The sequence below is a fragment of the Mesoplodon mirus genome (genome assembly GCF_964341445.2).
Source record: "Mesoplodon mirus genome assembly, chromosome: 2".
In the NCBI taxonomy this organism is placed as follows: domain Eukaryota; kingdom Metazoa; phylum Chordata; class Mammalia; order Artiodactyla; family Ziphiidae; genus Mesoplodon; species Mesoplodon mirus.
In genome coordinates, this window is record NC_138977.1 from 58232756 (window position 1) to 58247862 (window position 15107).

At 40.8% G+C, this 15107-nt stretch overlaps 1 protein-coding gene across 4 annotated transcripts; it reads right to left on the reverse strand.

Moving 5' to 3' along the window:
* Window positions 1–112: 112 nt before the first annotated feature.
* SAR1A (secretion associated Ras related GTPase 1A) lies at window positions 113–15083 on the reverse strand. Of its 4 annotated transcripts, none has more exons than XM_082634195.1 (8): window positions 14976–15083; window positions 14524–14584; window positions 11090–11163; window positions 10838–10957; window positions 10138–10203; window positions 6992–7095; window positions 3747–3878; window positions 113–2535 (listed from the first exon to the last, which is right to left on the reverse strand). In XM_082634195.1, exons 3-8 carry the CDS (start codon window positions 11145–11147, stop codon window positions 2419–2421), a joined length of 597 nt encoding a protein of 198 aa, XP_082490321.1. In that variant the 5' UTR covers window positions 11148–11163; window positions 14524–14584; window positions 14976–15083; the 3' UTR covers window positions 113–2418. The 4 variants fall into 4 exon arrangements, with proteins under 4 accessions (XP_082490321.1, XP_082490323.1, XP_082490322.1 ...); XM_082634197.1 differs by lacking the exon at window positions 14524–14584 and adding an exon at window positions 14639–14733 and having other exon boundaries at window positions 14976–15081; XM_082634196.1 differs by lacking the exon at window positions 14524–14584 and having other exon boundaries at window positions 14976–15082.
* Between the last annotated feature and the right edge of the window lie 24 nt (window positions 15084–15107).

Consider the following 15107-nt stretch of genomic DNA (forward strand, 5'->3'; position numbering starts at 1 on the left):
AATATTTCTTCCCATAAGTATGGAAGAACTTTTGCACCTCCCCACAACAAATGTCATGCTATGTTCACACACAGAACCAACCAATGCCAAAAAAAAGGTGCAAGATACCAAATTTGTTTCAACTTTTTATTAAAACGCTTCGGATACAGATTGACTTTCTTTTGTAAATGACTGTTTTACTTTTCCTGAAATAGGACATATATGCACTCTGATAAAACAGAATGAAAAGTCTCAATTCACGGGAGTTCGAGTACAAAGCTCTGACCTAACTGTCAGGAGCCAAGTTCCTCACAGCGGCTTCTTTCCTGTGTACTATTTCTGTGGGGCAAGAAATAGACTGCTGCCACTTGATTGTTCAATCCCAACTCTTTCTCCAGTGGCCAGAATAAACCACCTTCACAAAGAGATGCCCTGTGTAGAATCCACAGTTTTCTAGCTTGCTAAAAAGTGATTAGGGACAAATATTAAAAAAACAAAAACAAAAACCAGAAAACACTGAAGCAATCATACCTCTCGTATCTCTGGAGAGAGAAGTATGGGTTACCTTTAGCCAAAGAAAATTAAAAGTATGCAAGTTAACTACCTAGTTCATTCACTGTTAGCTAGATTTGTTCACTTAAGGCTTTAACCGCTTTCCAAACCAGCTATGCTTGCTAATAAATGAAAGGCATGCTCTTCCCAGCTTTATACTTCACTGAGCCTCTGCATTTGGTACCTAGCAGTGAAAAAGTATGCTTTCCCAACAGGTGAGTACTGAAGACTAACAATGGGGAATCCAACTAAAGAACGATACTCTCTCACCCCAGGAATACATTATCCACACCTTCCCCGCCCTCACATTAGAAGCAACAATCCACTGAATTTAGTTCAGGCCTCTGCAAATACGCCTCGGAATTACAATTTTCAGTTTTGAGGAAAATACCTCTTATCTTTCGTTAAAGGAAAAATGAATGAAGATATCCTCCCACATGAAGACCATCTCCTATCCCTTCATCCTTTACTACAAGGGTAAAATATTGGTTAAGATCATGAAAATCCAATTTCACAGGTGGCATTAGGAAAATGGAATGCTATAAAAATAATCCTCATCACACTACTGGGGATGCTGAGGCTTTTATACCAGGTGCTTACTGACAAGTGATGCTGGCCCAAAAGAACAGCTCAACACAAAGTTCTTGGCTTAGAGTTTCCCCAGATTATTTCTGGACTGGAGAAAGGCCATTTCCTAACACCCCCCACCCCACCCCAAAAAATCTGGAAAAGCTACAGATGTTAACCTTTAACGTCAAAAATAAGTTGATAACCAATAAAAAAAAAATAGAGCTCATGAAGAGTCCAATAAAGAAACCAAATTCTGCAAGTGGAAATTTTAAAGCCCAATGAATGAATCTTTCCTAGATTCAAACAAATGCTACAATACCAGATTTTTAAGTTCTCAACTCACAGAATTAAGAGCCCTTAAGCTGTTAACTTCATCCTGTGTGACTCTCCTATTCAGAAAAATTTCCCCTAGAATCTGAAAAAATGGCTGAGACACACCTGCAGTGTGTGACAACAAGGGATGTGTTCTCAAGTCTTTCATGAGGCAAAAGTCACTTTTTACAACTGAATATGAAAAAGGTGCTACAGAGGGAAATGAAGTTTCACAACTACATAAAAGTAAAGACTGGCTGAAATTTGTAACTTTATGAGTAAAAATAATAACAATAACCCACTCTACAATTAACTCCTCCGCAGTGAACAATCTGCTATGCATGCTGGGATGAGGAATGACGGTAGCCCGAGACTGTGGGAACTGGCCTCAACTGCAAGGCCGGGGTTCTGCCCTTTCCTAGTACTCTGTGCACAAGGTGGTGCCACCTGCTACAAGGCAGTTAGTGAGATGGGAGCCTCTCTCACCAGCCTGCTGTTCATTTGACTGAGCTCTGGCCTCCAACGTGTATCTGTGCATAATTTTATGAAGTATCTAAATGCCATTCACTAGTTAAAAAAAAAAAAAGCAAACTCTGGACCAAGTAAATTGTGAACTCAAGAAGTTATTAGGAGGGTCACCAATTACACTAGTAACACTCTCTTTAAAAAATAGAATCACTTTCTTTTGAAATCAACCACAGTGGTGAGACGTGTTTTTCTTTCCAGGTGCTCCATGATGGCACACAGCTCTACCCGGCAAATCCTGCCGCTTCCAAGTCCCGGGGTGCTGACCTGCACCAGCACGTGGGGCAGCGTTACCTCCCAACAGTGTGGAGAAGAGCACATGTCACCACTGGGCGATGAGAGAGCTGACAGAGACTCTTGGCTTCTCAACGCCAGACATGGTCGGAGAGCTTTCCTTGTTCTATTAGAAAAGTTCATGAGGAAGCTGTGAATAGGATCAGTCCAGAGAAGTAAAACTCTTTTATTTTCACTGTCCAAACATCAGTCAATATACTGGGAGAGCCAACGGAAGCCCTCGCCATAGCCTTGCCTCTTGAGCACACTGCACATGAACACTTCCATGGGGCGGGCATTCAGCTCCTTCAGGGTCACATTTCCCTAGGGGAGGCAAAATCAAGAGAGGTCCATTAGCGTCTCCATGTGGAAAAGCTTGAAAGGGTGACAACAAAAATCACTCTGTCCCTCAAAAGCAAATCTGAGTAGGGATTAATTATAAAAATGTGGTCAAGGCCATTGGGGTTCGTGCTTTCAGGACAGATAAGCAGCCCAGTCCTATTACCAGGTTCTCCCTCTCATTGTGAAGAGCCTTTGCTTTGAACACACCAACATGCATCTGGAAAGCTATGGCAGCAAACCAAGAAAAAGGCCACTGGGACCCACAGAACCAGGAGGCTCTTTCATGGACAAAAGTCGTCCAGGACTTCTTAGAAATAAGGACATTCTCATTAACACAAGCATTCAGAAACATACACTAATGACAGGTCACATTAAGAAAATTAAAAATTCATGTGCGTGTAAGAGGGAAAACTTAATTAATTAAAGGAAGCATTTCTAGAAAGAACTAGATAACCAAGAAGAGGCAAGACTAAGGAGCCATGCAAAAAAGTCAGGAAGTTAAAGATCCCAAAAAAGGACATTTTTAAAAATTAAATATGCCAAAACCCCAAGCTCAGAAGACCAGGATTCCTGTAATTATGGCTGACCTAGATTTTTCTCTCCGAAGCATACTTTTCTGCAACAAGGTTCTGCTTCTTACTGGAAACAGCATAACCTACTGACCTGGAAGTCTTGGGTTCTATTCCTGATTTCATCAATGACTTGCTGTGTAGACCTGAGCCAATAACTCTCAAGAGTTTCCTCATCTTCAAAATAGGGGTAACAGTCCTACCTCTTTCAGCAAGGAGCACTGAGGATAATCCAGTGCTCTGATTTCAATGCTTGGAAAGTGATATAAATGATCACTCTTCATAACCTGAAATTTCCAGTGGAAAAAAATTTCTGGCTAAGGAGGCTTTCAAAATTGATTTCTCAGAACTGGATTTGAAAGACAGTCAGAAAATTCTTAAAATGACAAGTTTGCTTTTTCTACCATTTCCTTCATCCTTATATACACGAGGAAACTCTCATTAGAAAACAGTTAAAAAAAGAACACGCTCCTGGCTTCAGAGAGTCTACAAATCACCTCTAGTTAAACAAATACTAAGCCCAGTTACTTTTGAAAGACAAGTAAAATCTAGATAGCACAACATGAATGTTTCACAAGCTGTGAATTTCCTTTATAATCTGTCCCTTGAAGATTTTTCTCTTGCCTTTCCTGTGGTCTGTCCATAAAGCCCAAATATCTCACGGAGTTTTTCTTCACTGATTGCATCTGTTCTGTCAATTTTGTTACCCAAGATAAGGATTGGCACGTTGGATATTGTTTCATCAGTCATTAAAGCCTAAAGACAAGATAAAAAATGAGTTGAGTGAGGAATCTATAAAAGCCCACCAAATAATGAAAACAACTTTGACTTTCACTTGTCTATAAGGTATCAAATGTAAAGTGAAAATCTGACCATATTTATACCTGAGTGATTAACTAAAAGTTAATCTTGACATTATAGCCCCTAAGAATTACCTTGACGTTAGTTAGAAATCCCCTAACAGCTTCAAAACAATTATAATGTAAAGCTGTGTCTACTTGCAAGGCAGCAAAACTGCCCAACCTTAACTCTGAGCTAAATCACTCAGCCACAGGCCGTCCTCAGCTCTCCCCTGAGCACTGTCCTAGAAGAACAAAGCTCTGGCTACAGAGCCTCAAAGATGACTACCGGAGTCCCCAGATATCCACTAGATGTCCCATGTGTGCAAAGCATTATCTCCGACACTGAGAGGAAGACAAAAGGAAAGGTAAGGGGCTTCCCTGGCGGCGCAGTGGTTGAGAATCTGCCTGCCAATGCAGGGGACACGGGTTCGAGCCCTGGTCTGGGAAGATGCCATATGCCGCGGAGCAACTGGGTCTGTGAGCCACAACTACTGAGCCTGCGCGTCTGGAGCCTGGGCTCCACAACAAGAGAGGCCGCGATAGTGAGAGGCCCACGCACCGCGATGAAGAGTGGCCCCCGCTTGCTGCAACTAGAGAAAGCCCTTGCACAGAAACGAAGATCCAACACGGCCATAAATAAATAAATAAAATTTAAAAAAAAAAAGGAAAGGTAAGACATATCCCTGGCTCAAGAAATCCTCACTCTATATTCATCTGTCAGCAAGCAAGGCAAGTGGATGATTAAGTGTCTCAATGAATAGGAAGAGAATATAAATACTAAAAGACGTTCAGGAAAATAAAATGGCAATGTGGGCTTGAGGAAAGTCTTAGCAAAGATGTGGAAACTAAACTGGACTCTGAAGGAGGGGCAGGGTGTGGATAGGCAGAATCCAAAGAAGGAAGAATATAAGCAATGGCTTTATGGCAGGAAAAGAATTCGGGAAGCCACATGGAGTATCACCTGGCTGGATTAAAGCACTTATGGTGACAGGTGTTGACAGAGTAAATGGGTTGGGAAGGGATGACGAGCATTATAGTGCCAGTCTGAGAAGTCAGCTACGATAGATCCCAGAGACCCCAAATCCAGAAATTATTAGATAGAATCTACACTTTTAGTACAATGAATTTGCAAATAGTTATCTACCTGGTGGTGCTCAGGTAAGGGATGATGATCTAGCCTAAGCTAGCAGCATGTAATGAATAGTGCAGCAGGCATTCTGGAGAAAGAAGTGAAGAGACTGATATCTAAATGATAAGACAGACAACACAGGAGTCGAAGCTCGCAGAGATTTCAAGCCTGGGAATCTATTTCACTGACAGGAAAAGCTAGGAAAGAAGAGCAGAGTTGAAGAGAAATCTACTTTGAACATCTCAAGTTCCAGGAAATGTTATACAAAATCAGAGTAAGAATGTCATTCATTCATTAAATACTAACAAAGTGCGTATTATGTGCCCGAGGCTTTACTAGGTACAGGGGTTTCACAAAGAAATAAGCCAAGGTCCCTACCATCTAAGTTCACAGTCCGATGGGAGAGACCTAAAAGAAAATCAGCAAAGACAACAGACACTGATAAGATGGAGAGTTTAACAGTCTGAGAGGTCAGAGAAGGCTTCCCAGAAGCAGTCATACCTGAACTCTGAAATCTCTTAAAAGGACATTTAGAAATTTACCAGCAAAAGGGGGTAAGGGTCAGGTGAGAAAACCAGGCAGAGACAGTTACTTCTGCATATGCAAGGGAGAACAAGTTGTTATCTATGTTTGGAATGTAGTTCAAGGTAGGCAATAGAGAGTAAAGCTGAAGAAATAAATGAGGAAAGATCATGAAAGATCTTATGTGCTAAGCAAAAGATCTGTGGATTTTATCCCCAAAGTGGTTAAGAGATCTATTCAAGAATATTAAGTAGGGCAAAGACAAGTCTGAGTAAGTTCCTTCCAGCATTACAGTATATGGCAGGGTGGTGGTAGAATCTACAGTAATTCACTGCATGTCCACGTAGATGAGGGAAAATGAACAGTTCCATTCTGGGAGAACAGAAATGGTAGGCAGAGTTTCTAATAAGTAGCATTATGTATGAGGCTGGAGCACAAGAGAGGTTTAAACAAGAGAAATCCATTTGGGGGCCGCTGGCATGTGGGTTGCAGATGAAGGAATGGGAGAAGCCTGGACCAGCCTGGGAAAGCACCAAGATTTAAGGGCTAAGCAGGGGAACAGATACTTGTGAAAGAGTCTGAGAAGTATCAGCCAGAGAGAAAGCACCAAAACCAAGAATGTAAAGGGGAATTTAGAGAGAGAATGACAGTGCCAAGGGGTAAAGTAAGGGAAGGACTGCCCTGTAGGTGATTCTCCATGAGACTAGAGCTTCAGATTCAACAAACATACTTAAACCTGAGAGGTTCAAATTGCCAGGAACAAAAATGCAGAGAGAGTTGTAAATCAAAGAGAAAGAAGAGGCACAGGTAACACAGTAGGCATTACTAAGGCAACATTACAGAAATTATCAAGCCAAGAAAATGCAATGTTGAGAAAGGAAAAAACTTGAGGTGAGTCCTAGTTAGTATCAAACACTGCACGTGACTGAAACTGAAGACAGAACAGACTATTAAGGTCTGACAGGTCACTCAGTGCAAGAGTGGGCAGGCACAACCTGAGAACACAGATTCAAAAACACAAAGAACACTAATATCTCCTTTAAAGTTTCACTATGCCAGCACTTCATAAACAGTGAACATATGTGATATGTGAAAGGGAAAGACATTAATTATGCTGGGAAAACAGGCATTAACTGAGGAATGTCCTGAGCAAACTGCACAAAGAGTCACCCTATGATAGATATAAGCAAAGTTAATTTACTCATGTTCAAGCCAAGTTTCCTCAGAACATCAAAAAGCAATGTCTTAAGATTTTAAAACACTTTCTTCCTGTAACTAGGACTTTTACCAAATGTTAACTGGAATGATTAAGTATTAGCACTACTGAGCTGTATTTCTTAAACAGAGGCCAAGAAAGGAAAAAAATATAAACATACATTAAGCTCAACTTTGGATTCCATGAGTCGAGGATGATCTGCACAGTCCACCAGAAAGACAATCCCATTAATTGCGGGGAGATAATTTTTCCAAACTCGACGGGCTAAAAGACAAAGTTTGCAGCTGCATCAATTTAAAAACATATATACTGAAAATGAATAACCTAATGGTCTATAAAGTAGACAAATCCTGGCCAGGTTTCAATAGCATTAGACTCTGTATAGATTCTCCAAGTCCTAGCCAGTATTAAGTCAGAACAGACGATATAAAATGATGGTCCATGAACTGAATCTGATTTTTTAAAATCTGAAAATCAGGGTTTTCTGCCTGACTTTCTGAAAAAGTGCAACATCTGGCATATCTATCCACATGCTGGATGGATAATAATCAGCTGGAACTGAGTGGTGGCTACCCCTTTAGATGAGGTCTCAGTTCTTCAGTCTGAAAAAGTTACCACCACTCCCTACTTACTCCCAATTTCACTCACTTAAATGACCTACCTCACCCCTGGAGCCATTTTAGTTTGCAACCTCTGAGTTAAAGTATCAGGATGCAAATTACTTTTCAATATAACTTTCGTCCCAAGTAACCAATGTGTTCCTAAGTAACCAATGTGTAAGCGTACTGACACATTCATCCACACAGCCCATAGGGAGATTAGGCTTGACAGGTGGTTGAAGTTCCCAGGCCAATTACCTCAGTTTCCTTATTTAACCCAGTGTGCCCTATAAATTTTATTTTTTTGTTTATGACATGAAGTGATAATGGTCTGGGAAGTAATGCTTTAATTGTATTATAATTTCTAAGCCATTCGTTTCTGGTCCTTTCAATGGGATGATTAAAGAAGCATCTCTAGGTGTCTAAAATCATCAAACATTTAACAATGGTTACCTCTGAAGAGTGGGACTGGGAAGGGGAGGTCGGGGAATTTCACTTTTACCTCCCATAGTTGGATACTGATTGTATACTGAATTTGTGACATTGAGCCTGGACTACTTGCATAAGTTAAAATTTTTAAGTTATACCAAAAAAAAAAAAAAAAAAAAAGGAAACCTCCAAATGTACAGAATTATAGTAATTTGTGTAAAATGGTGGCTAGGTTATCATGAAAAAGTGTTTCTGTTAAGTAAATTTTCCTCAAACAAAACAAAACTATGTACAGATTTTTCTTGACTAACAATGGGGTTATGTCCCGATAAATAGATTGTAAATTGAAAATCTCATAAGTCAAAAATGCACTTAATACACCTACCGAACAGAGCTTAGCCCAGCCTACCTTAAAAGTGCTCAGAACACTTATATCAGCCTATGGTTGGGCAAAATCATCTAACACAAAACCTATTTTATAATGTGTTGAATCTCTCATGTAATTTATTGAACATTGTACTGAAAGTGGAAAAGAGAATGGTTGCATTGGTGCAGAATGGTTGTAAGTTTATCAGTTGTTTACCCTCAGGATCACATGGCTGACTGGGAGCTGCCCAGCATGATGAGAGACTATGTATGGTACAATACCATACGTGGCTAGCCTGGGAAAAGATCAAAATTCAAAATCTGAAGTACAGTTTCTACTGAATACGTATCACTTTTGCATCACGATAAAGTAAAAAAATCTTAAGTTGAACCACCATTAAGTTGGGGACCATCTGTACATAAACACATTTCCTTTCTCTATCAAAACCTGAAAGCTAAATTTGTCACACCAAATAATACACAATTCCCCGTGCAGGTGTCTAAAAACACCTACTCCTTCTGCATTCTCCAGATGGTCTCAGTTCAGCTTATAACCAACCGCGTTATCTCTGAATTTAAATTTGTAAGCAGTTACAAATACTTTTGAAAGAAGCAGAAAAGAGACCATACACCCATCCCTACCCAAGTGAAAATAATACAAGCTCATTACAGAAAAAAAGGAAACAAGATAATCTATAATCCTCCATCAATACACAGCCACTGCTAATGTTTCTGCATACTTTCTTTCAATCTTTCCTCTGTATAGGTATTTTATGTGATGGTGCTCATACTACATAAATGATTTTGTAGGATGTAAATAATAAATGAATAAAATAAATGTAATTATATGTTATGAAATCACTGACTATAAAATTATTTGGATCTCTTCTCAGCCTTCTAGCTAAAATTGTATGACTTTACATTTACAATTACCAATATTCTATTTTTTTAAACTATACTTTAAAAAAAACTGTATTAGATTCAACCTAATAACATAATGCTCCAAAAGGAAACATCTCAACTCAATTTAATAACAAATGAGTAAACCTGACAGAATCTCAATAGGTTCTTTCGTCTACCTTCCCAGAATATTTATTCCCACATCTTCAATATTTTACTCCTAAGCCTAGAGTCTTGCCAAATGTAAAGTGGGCATTGATCGGATAAAGATGCCCCATTCTGCATATCTCCAAAACACCTGACAAGAACTGGGAACCAAATGGAGAGCAAGAAGGCAGAAGAAAATGTTCCACCAACTGCCCCAAATGGGGAGAGTATACAAAAAATCAATTCAGATCACGGTGGTCACAAACAGTCACTGTATTATTTTTGCAACTTTTGACAAATTTAAAATTACTTACAAATAACTTAATTTCCTACATACTTTAACTCCATTGAATAATGGATACAAGAAAGACATGATTAAATTCAATATGTGATATTGTAATGGATCTTGCATAAAAGGAAAAATGGTATAAAGGAGATTATTAGAACAAATGACAAAAAAAGGGAATATACACTATAGAGTAGACAAATAAAGCTTCCTGGGTCTGATAATTATTATGATTATGTAAGGGAATATTCTTGTTATTAGGAAACATGCATTAAAGTATTTAAGGAGTAAAAGAAGATGATGAACTCACAAAAGGGTCAAGAAAAATAAATATTAACATGTATTACACAGAGAGCGAGACTAATAAATTTGGGCAAAAGTTATAAAGAAGGGGAGTTCTCTGTACTATTTATGCAACTTTTGGCAAATTTGAAATTACTTAAAAATAATTGAATAATACAATATCATTAAGTAAGATCTCAAGCAATTTAAAAGGTATATATGACACCCTGCTTTAAAAAAGAAGGGGAACAAAATGAACCAGAAGTCAACCACCCCTTCCACTGAATCATCTCTTACCTTGCTCATGCCCACCAAGATCAAAAGTTGTAAAAGTCATTCCAGCAATTGTCAGCTCTTCTGATGCTGAAAAATAAAGGAAGGAAATAAACTTCTCCATCCAACAAGGCCCAACTACCAGTATTCTAATCCAATACAAATGCAAAACCTAATGAAGCTTTCACTATGTAAAGAAAAGGAGGGCTTCCCTGGTGGCGCAGTGGTTGAGAGTCCGCCTGCCAATGCAGGGGACACGGGTTCGTGCCCCGGCCTGGGAAGATCCCACATGCCGCAGAGCAGTTGGGCCCGTGAGCCATGGCCGCTGGGCCTGCGTGTCCGGAGCCTGTGCTCTGCAACGGGAGAGGCCACAACAGTGAGAGGCCCGTGTACCGCAAAAAAAAAAAAAAGGATACAAGGGTGAACACACTCTTAAATAATTCTAAAAAGTCAAGTCTCTTTTCCTCCAAGGTGTTCGCTGTTCCTTAGAAGTAGATATGGGAGATGTATCCCATTGCTGGACTAGTGAGAACAGATAGTGGCAAAGTTCCAGAGGTTTAAATTTATGGGTATTTGACCTGAGTGTGTCCTATAGAGTTTTTTTCAAGTAAGCTGTCTTTTGGGGCTTCAGTTAATAACAGAACTGTATCAACTTGGGATTCATCCTAGAGCCCTGACACTGACCCTCAAATATCAAAAGGTCACCGGGTATTTTCAAACCTACTCGGATGCAATGTTGGAACATGTTGGCCCAATCTGTCATCTTTGAGCATGTGTAGAAGAGTGGTTTTGCCTGCATTGTCCAAACCCAAGAATACAAGTTTTCCAGATTTCTTGTAGAGTCCTAAAAAGAAAAAAAAAAAGTTAACATAATTTGCTCTCTACACACCAAAGCCTACTGGTATCAACATTTAAATGGTTACAGGAAATACACATAGTTTGAAACCTATGATATATTTCAAGGAAATGGCTTTACCTAGGAACTGGAGCACACTGCTGAAGCCATTGTAGAGCCACTCAAAGATGAAAGACATTATTAATGCTTACTACCTGTATAAAATAGGAAAGCAGCAAACATTAGCTTTCTGAATGCTAGTATATTTCTGGAGAAGTTAACTCTCTTTCGCTGGCCCTGATGCATGTTTACAGTCCCATGTTTTGGGGCATAAGAAAACAAAGGATTGTGCACTCTGGAGGGAAGTCTCTGGGGTCCTCAGATCTGCACAAACTTCTGGTTTTCTAAGTTTTCAATCTATGATACTCAGAAGACTAGGAGTTAAAGATACTTTCCTCTTTTGCTGTGTGATTCACTCCTCCAGGCAGCTGCTCATTCGCATTCCCTAGATACACCACTGCTGTCTACCAGTTAGCAAAACTTCTAGGAAATCAGCCCCATCAATAATCTGGAACAAAATGTCACACTGATGCACTAAGTAGAAAATAAGAATAAAGGCATATTAACCTGAATGAAAAGCATATTAACCCATCCTTGCAAACAACTCTAAAAAACAAGGTCACCAAAATCCTACTGGCTGGCACAATTTGCACTGCTCCATTTACCGATGTTATCTCTTCTTAATATTTGTTTAACCCCTCTTATAATATGTATCTCAACTTAAAAAAAGATGATATCACTATAATGGAGAACCATGAAGAGATAAGAGAATCTGATCATAATGTGAATAGTCAAGACCTACCTAACCCATTTTACAAATATGGACTTTCTTTAAAAAAAGAATACTCATTCAGGGCATAAAAGTAGGTTCCTAGCCAAGTACATACCTCAATACTGATATTAACACCACTTTTTCTACTGTTTCCCATAAGCCTAGACAAAACAGAAGATGACCCGAAGCTCCTAAAAGGTCTACATACACTGGGGAATAAGCAAGAGGACCTCTGAATGTTAAGAGGGTAGGATCTAGAGCCAATGGTGGGTGTTAAGGTTTCTCAGAGTCAGCATGTCCTGATCACGCTGAACTTCTGCCTCAGTATCTCAGATTTGGTGCAGAAAAAAGAATGATCCCCCATTTTCACTCCTCTCCATCAGCAAGAACACCTGAACACAAGGTGGCCAACTGCTATCAAACAAATTTGCTGAAGTTTTGTTTTTTAAAAAAAGTAAACAGGGCTTCCCTGGTGGCGCAGTGGTTGAGAGTCCGCCTGCCGATGCAGGGGACACGGGTTCATGCCCCAGTCTGGGAAGATCCCACATGCCGCGGAGCGGCTGGGCCCGTGAGCCACAGCCGCTGAGCCTGCGCGTTCGGAGCCTGTGCTCCGCAACGGGAGAGGCCACAGCAGTGAGAGGCCCGCGTAACGCAAAAAAAAAACAAAAACAAAAAACGTAAACAGAAGTCTACTGTATAAGGGTTAGCCACAAAAACCCACCTATATTCTTCATTCAAAGAATGCTAGATTAAGAAGAAATTGAAAAATGGAGACAGTATGTGTTAATTTTCTTTTTCATCCAATTACTGCGTTTTTTAAAAAATCAGGCCTGTGGCCTGACAGGTAAACTTTAGGGACTGCTGTAGGGCTTATATTCTATGGCTCTTACCATAGAAGGGCCAAATGAAGCTTGGGAATTTGGGTGGGGTGGAGACTGAAGGAAAAAGCTTTTATAGAAAGATCCTAGGACTTTCCCGGTGGTCCAGTGGTTAAGACTCCATACTTCTACTGCAGGGGCACGGGTTCAATCCCTGTTCAGGGAAATTCTGCATGCCGTGCAGTGTGGCCAAAAAAAAAAGGATACTAAATAAGGTTTTTTTCCCCTCTTCAGTAACATCAAAATATATTTTGGCAGAAAACCCAAATTTAGTATGTTAAATAATAGTTTTGTCCGGAAACTTTGTCTCTACTTTAAGAAGTCCAATGACTTAAATATACTTACAAAGTTCCTGTGCTTAAGTTTCCACTGTAGGTTAAGTAAAAGAACAATGTGCCTCTCCTCTGCAATCCCACCAAACCAGTCATCCTTCCCTATTTTCTCCGTCTACCACTTGGAGAAGCAGGGCTCACCTTTAGAGAGCACCTCTCATTAAGGTCACTCCCAATGATTACGGCTTTAAAACCCAACACTTATATATTCATTTATACTACACTGGTTTGCAGTCATTACTTTCTAGACAGTTTGTAAAGTTTTACTACATCATTTTAGAAGTATTCCCAACTAGATAAATTCTCCCAAGGTGACAAGGGGAAAAGCCCATTTTAGGGAACTTTTCATGGTTAACTGAACTACTTTGACTTTCCAATTTATTTTCCCTTGACATCCCTGCTTTAAAAGTCCCATAATTCTTCCCGCCAAAATGATCTACGGAAAGTACTTGAAGAAACTCTTCAGGTGATGTTAAAAAATAATAAAACCCCTTACTGGACACAAAGAGTTGCATTGTATTGTTACCCAAAGTTAAGGAAATGTGTCTGATGGCTCCTCCATCCTTGAGATCTTAGGCTCTGTACCCCCTCGTGAGTAGTTTTTCAGTTTATACAGTGCCTGCACATATATCTCATTTCAGCCTCACACCAACCCTATGAGGTAGGAATCCTTAGCCTCATTTAACAAGATGAGGACGCTGATGGTCCTAGATTAGCTAGCTTAACCAAGACTGCTCAGCTGAAAAAGTAACAATGCCAGGACTTAAACCCTCCTCTTTTAATGCCAAAGCCAAAGCTCTTCCTGTTAATATCACATAAAATTCCAATGCAAATCACAAAACTGCTTTAAAAAAACATAAAGCTTCCTTAAACCACCAACTACACAGATGATAACCTGCTGTTTTCTTCCTTACAACTCATCACAACTTCTGAACTATATATTAATAACTAGCATTTTATTCCTTTTCTATCCTTGATCCACTTTACCACCTTATGGCACCTTATGGCAAATTAGACTACAATCTAAGTGCTCTAACTACCAACAAAAGCACTGCCAACGTACCTAAAACTAACATTTGAAAATTTCAGGACTGACTGACTCAAATAAATAAAAAGGAGGAGCACTAGACTGACAATTAACCAGTAAAAAATCTATGCATCACTTCTTATACATATTCATTACTTCTTATTCATGCTCAGAGCAACTTGAAGACACTGTTTCAGACAGATCTGGGGGTAGCAAGCCGCTGGTTTTTAGCTAAGAAACTCTGCTTGGCTGCAGGGTAAACGTCAAAGGTCAGCCCCCTGTCAAAACCTAAGCAGATGCATCGCGGTAAAGGAGAAAAGACGAGAACAAGGGAGAATACTAAGAGATTTTTTTTCCATGCACTGAAGAGAGAGGGGAAAAAGGGGGAAGTGGAAGAAGAAAACACGGGGTTCGACCCAGGACAGCAGCAGATGATAACACACAGCTGAAGTGGGGGTGGGGAGAGCCCTGGACTAGGAGCCAGGAGATCTGGTTCGAACGCTCACACTTGCTATCTGCGGGGCCTTGGACAATTCACTGTGCCTCAACGAGCCTTAGTCCCCGAATCTGTAAAAAAAAAAAAAAAAAAGGATAATCATCAAGGACTTCAATCCACCTCACCGAGGGCTGAAGCTCATCCGAGACAGGGGATGTGAAGCCGATTCGTAAACCAGAGTGCACGGTACCGACAGGAAAACTGTTATCCTGCTCAGCAGCTGCAAGACCCCCGAGCGGAATGCTGATGGACCCGATACCTGAGAGGCCGGCAGGGGACCGAGCAGACCCGGCCAAGCCGGCCCGTCCCCGCCCAGAACGAGTCCCGCGGCCCCACAGAACCGCCTGCGTGTCACTTCCCCCCCACAATCCCGCCTGCGCCGGCCTCCGCCCCGACCCTCTCCGCCGGCCACCCCAGCCCCTCCGGCCCCGGCTCCCTCCTTCGCCGCGGCCCCCGACTCACGGCCTAAGGGGTTCCTCCGGCGGCGGCAGGCGACTTAGACCCTCCCTCAGAGCGTAGAGCCCAGAAGCACCCGGGACCGCCACCTACTCGCCGGATATACGTAACACCCCCTCCCCCGGGACTTCCGGGCGC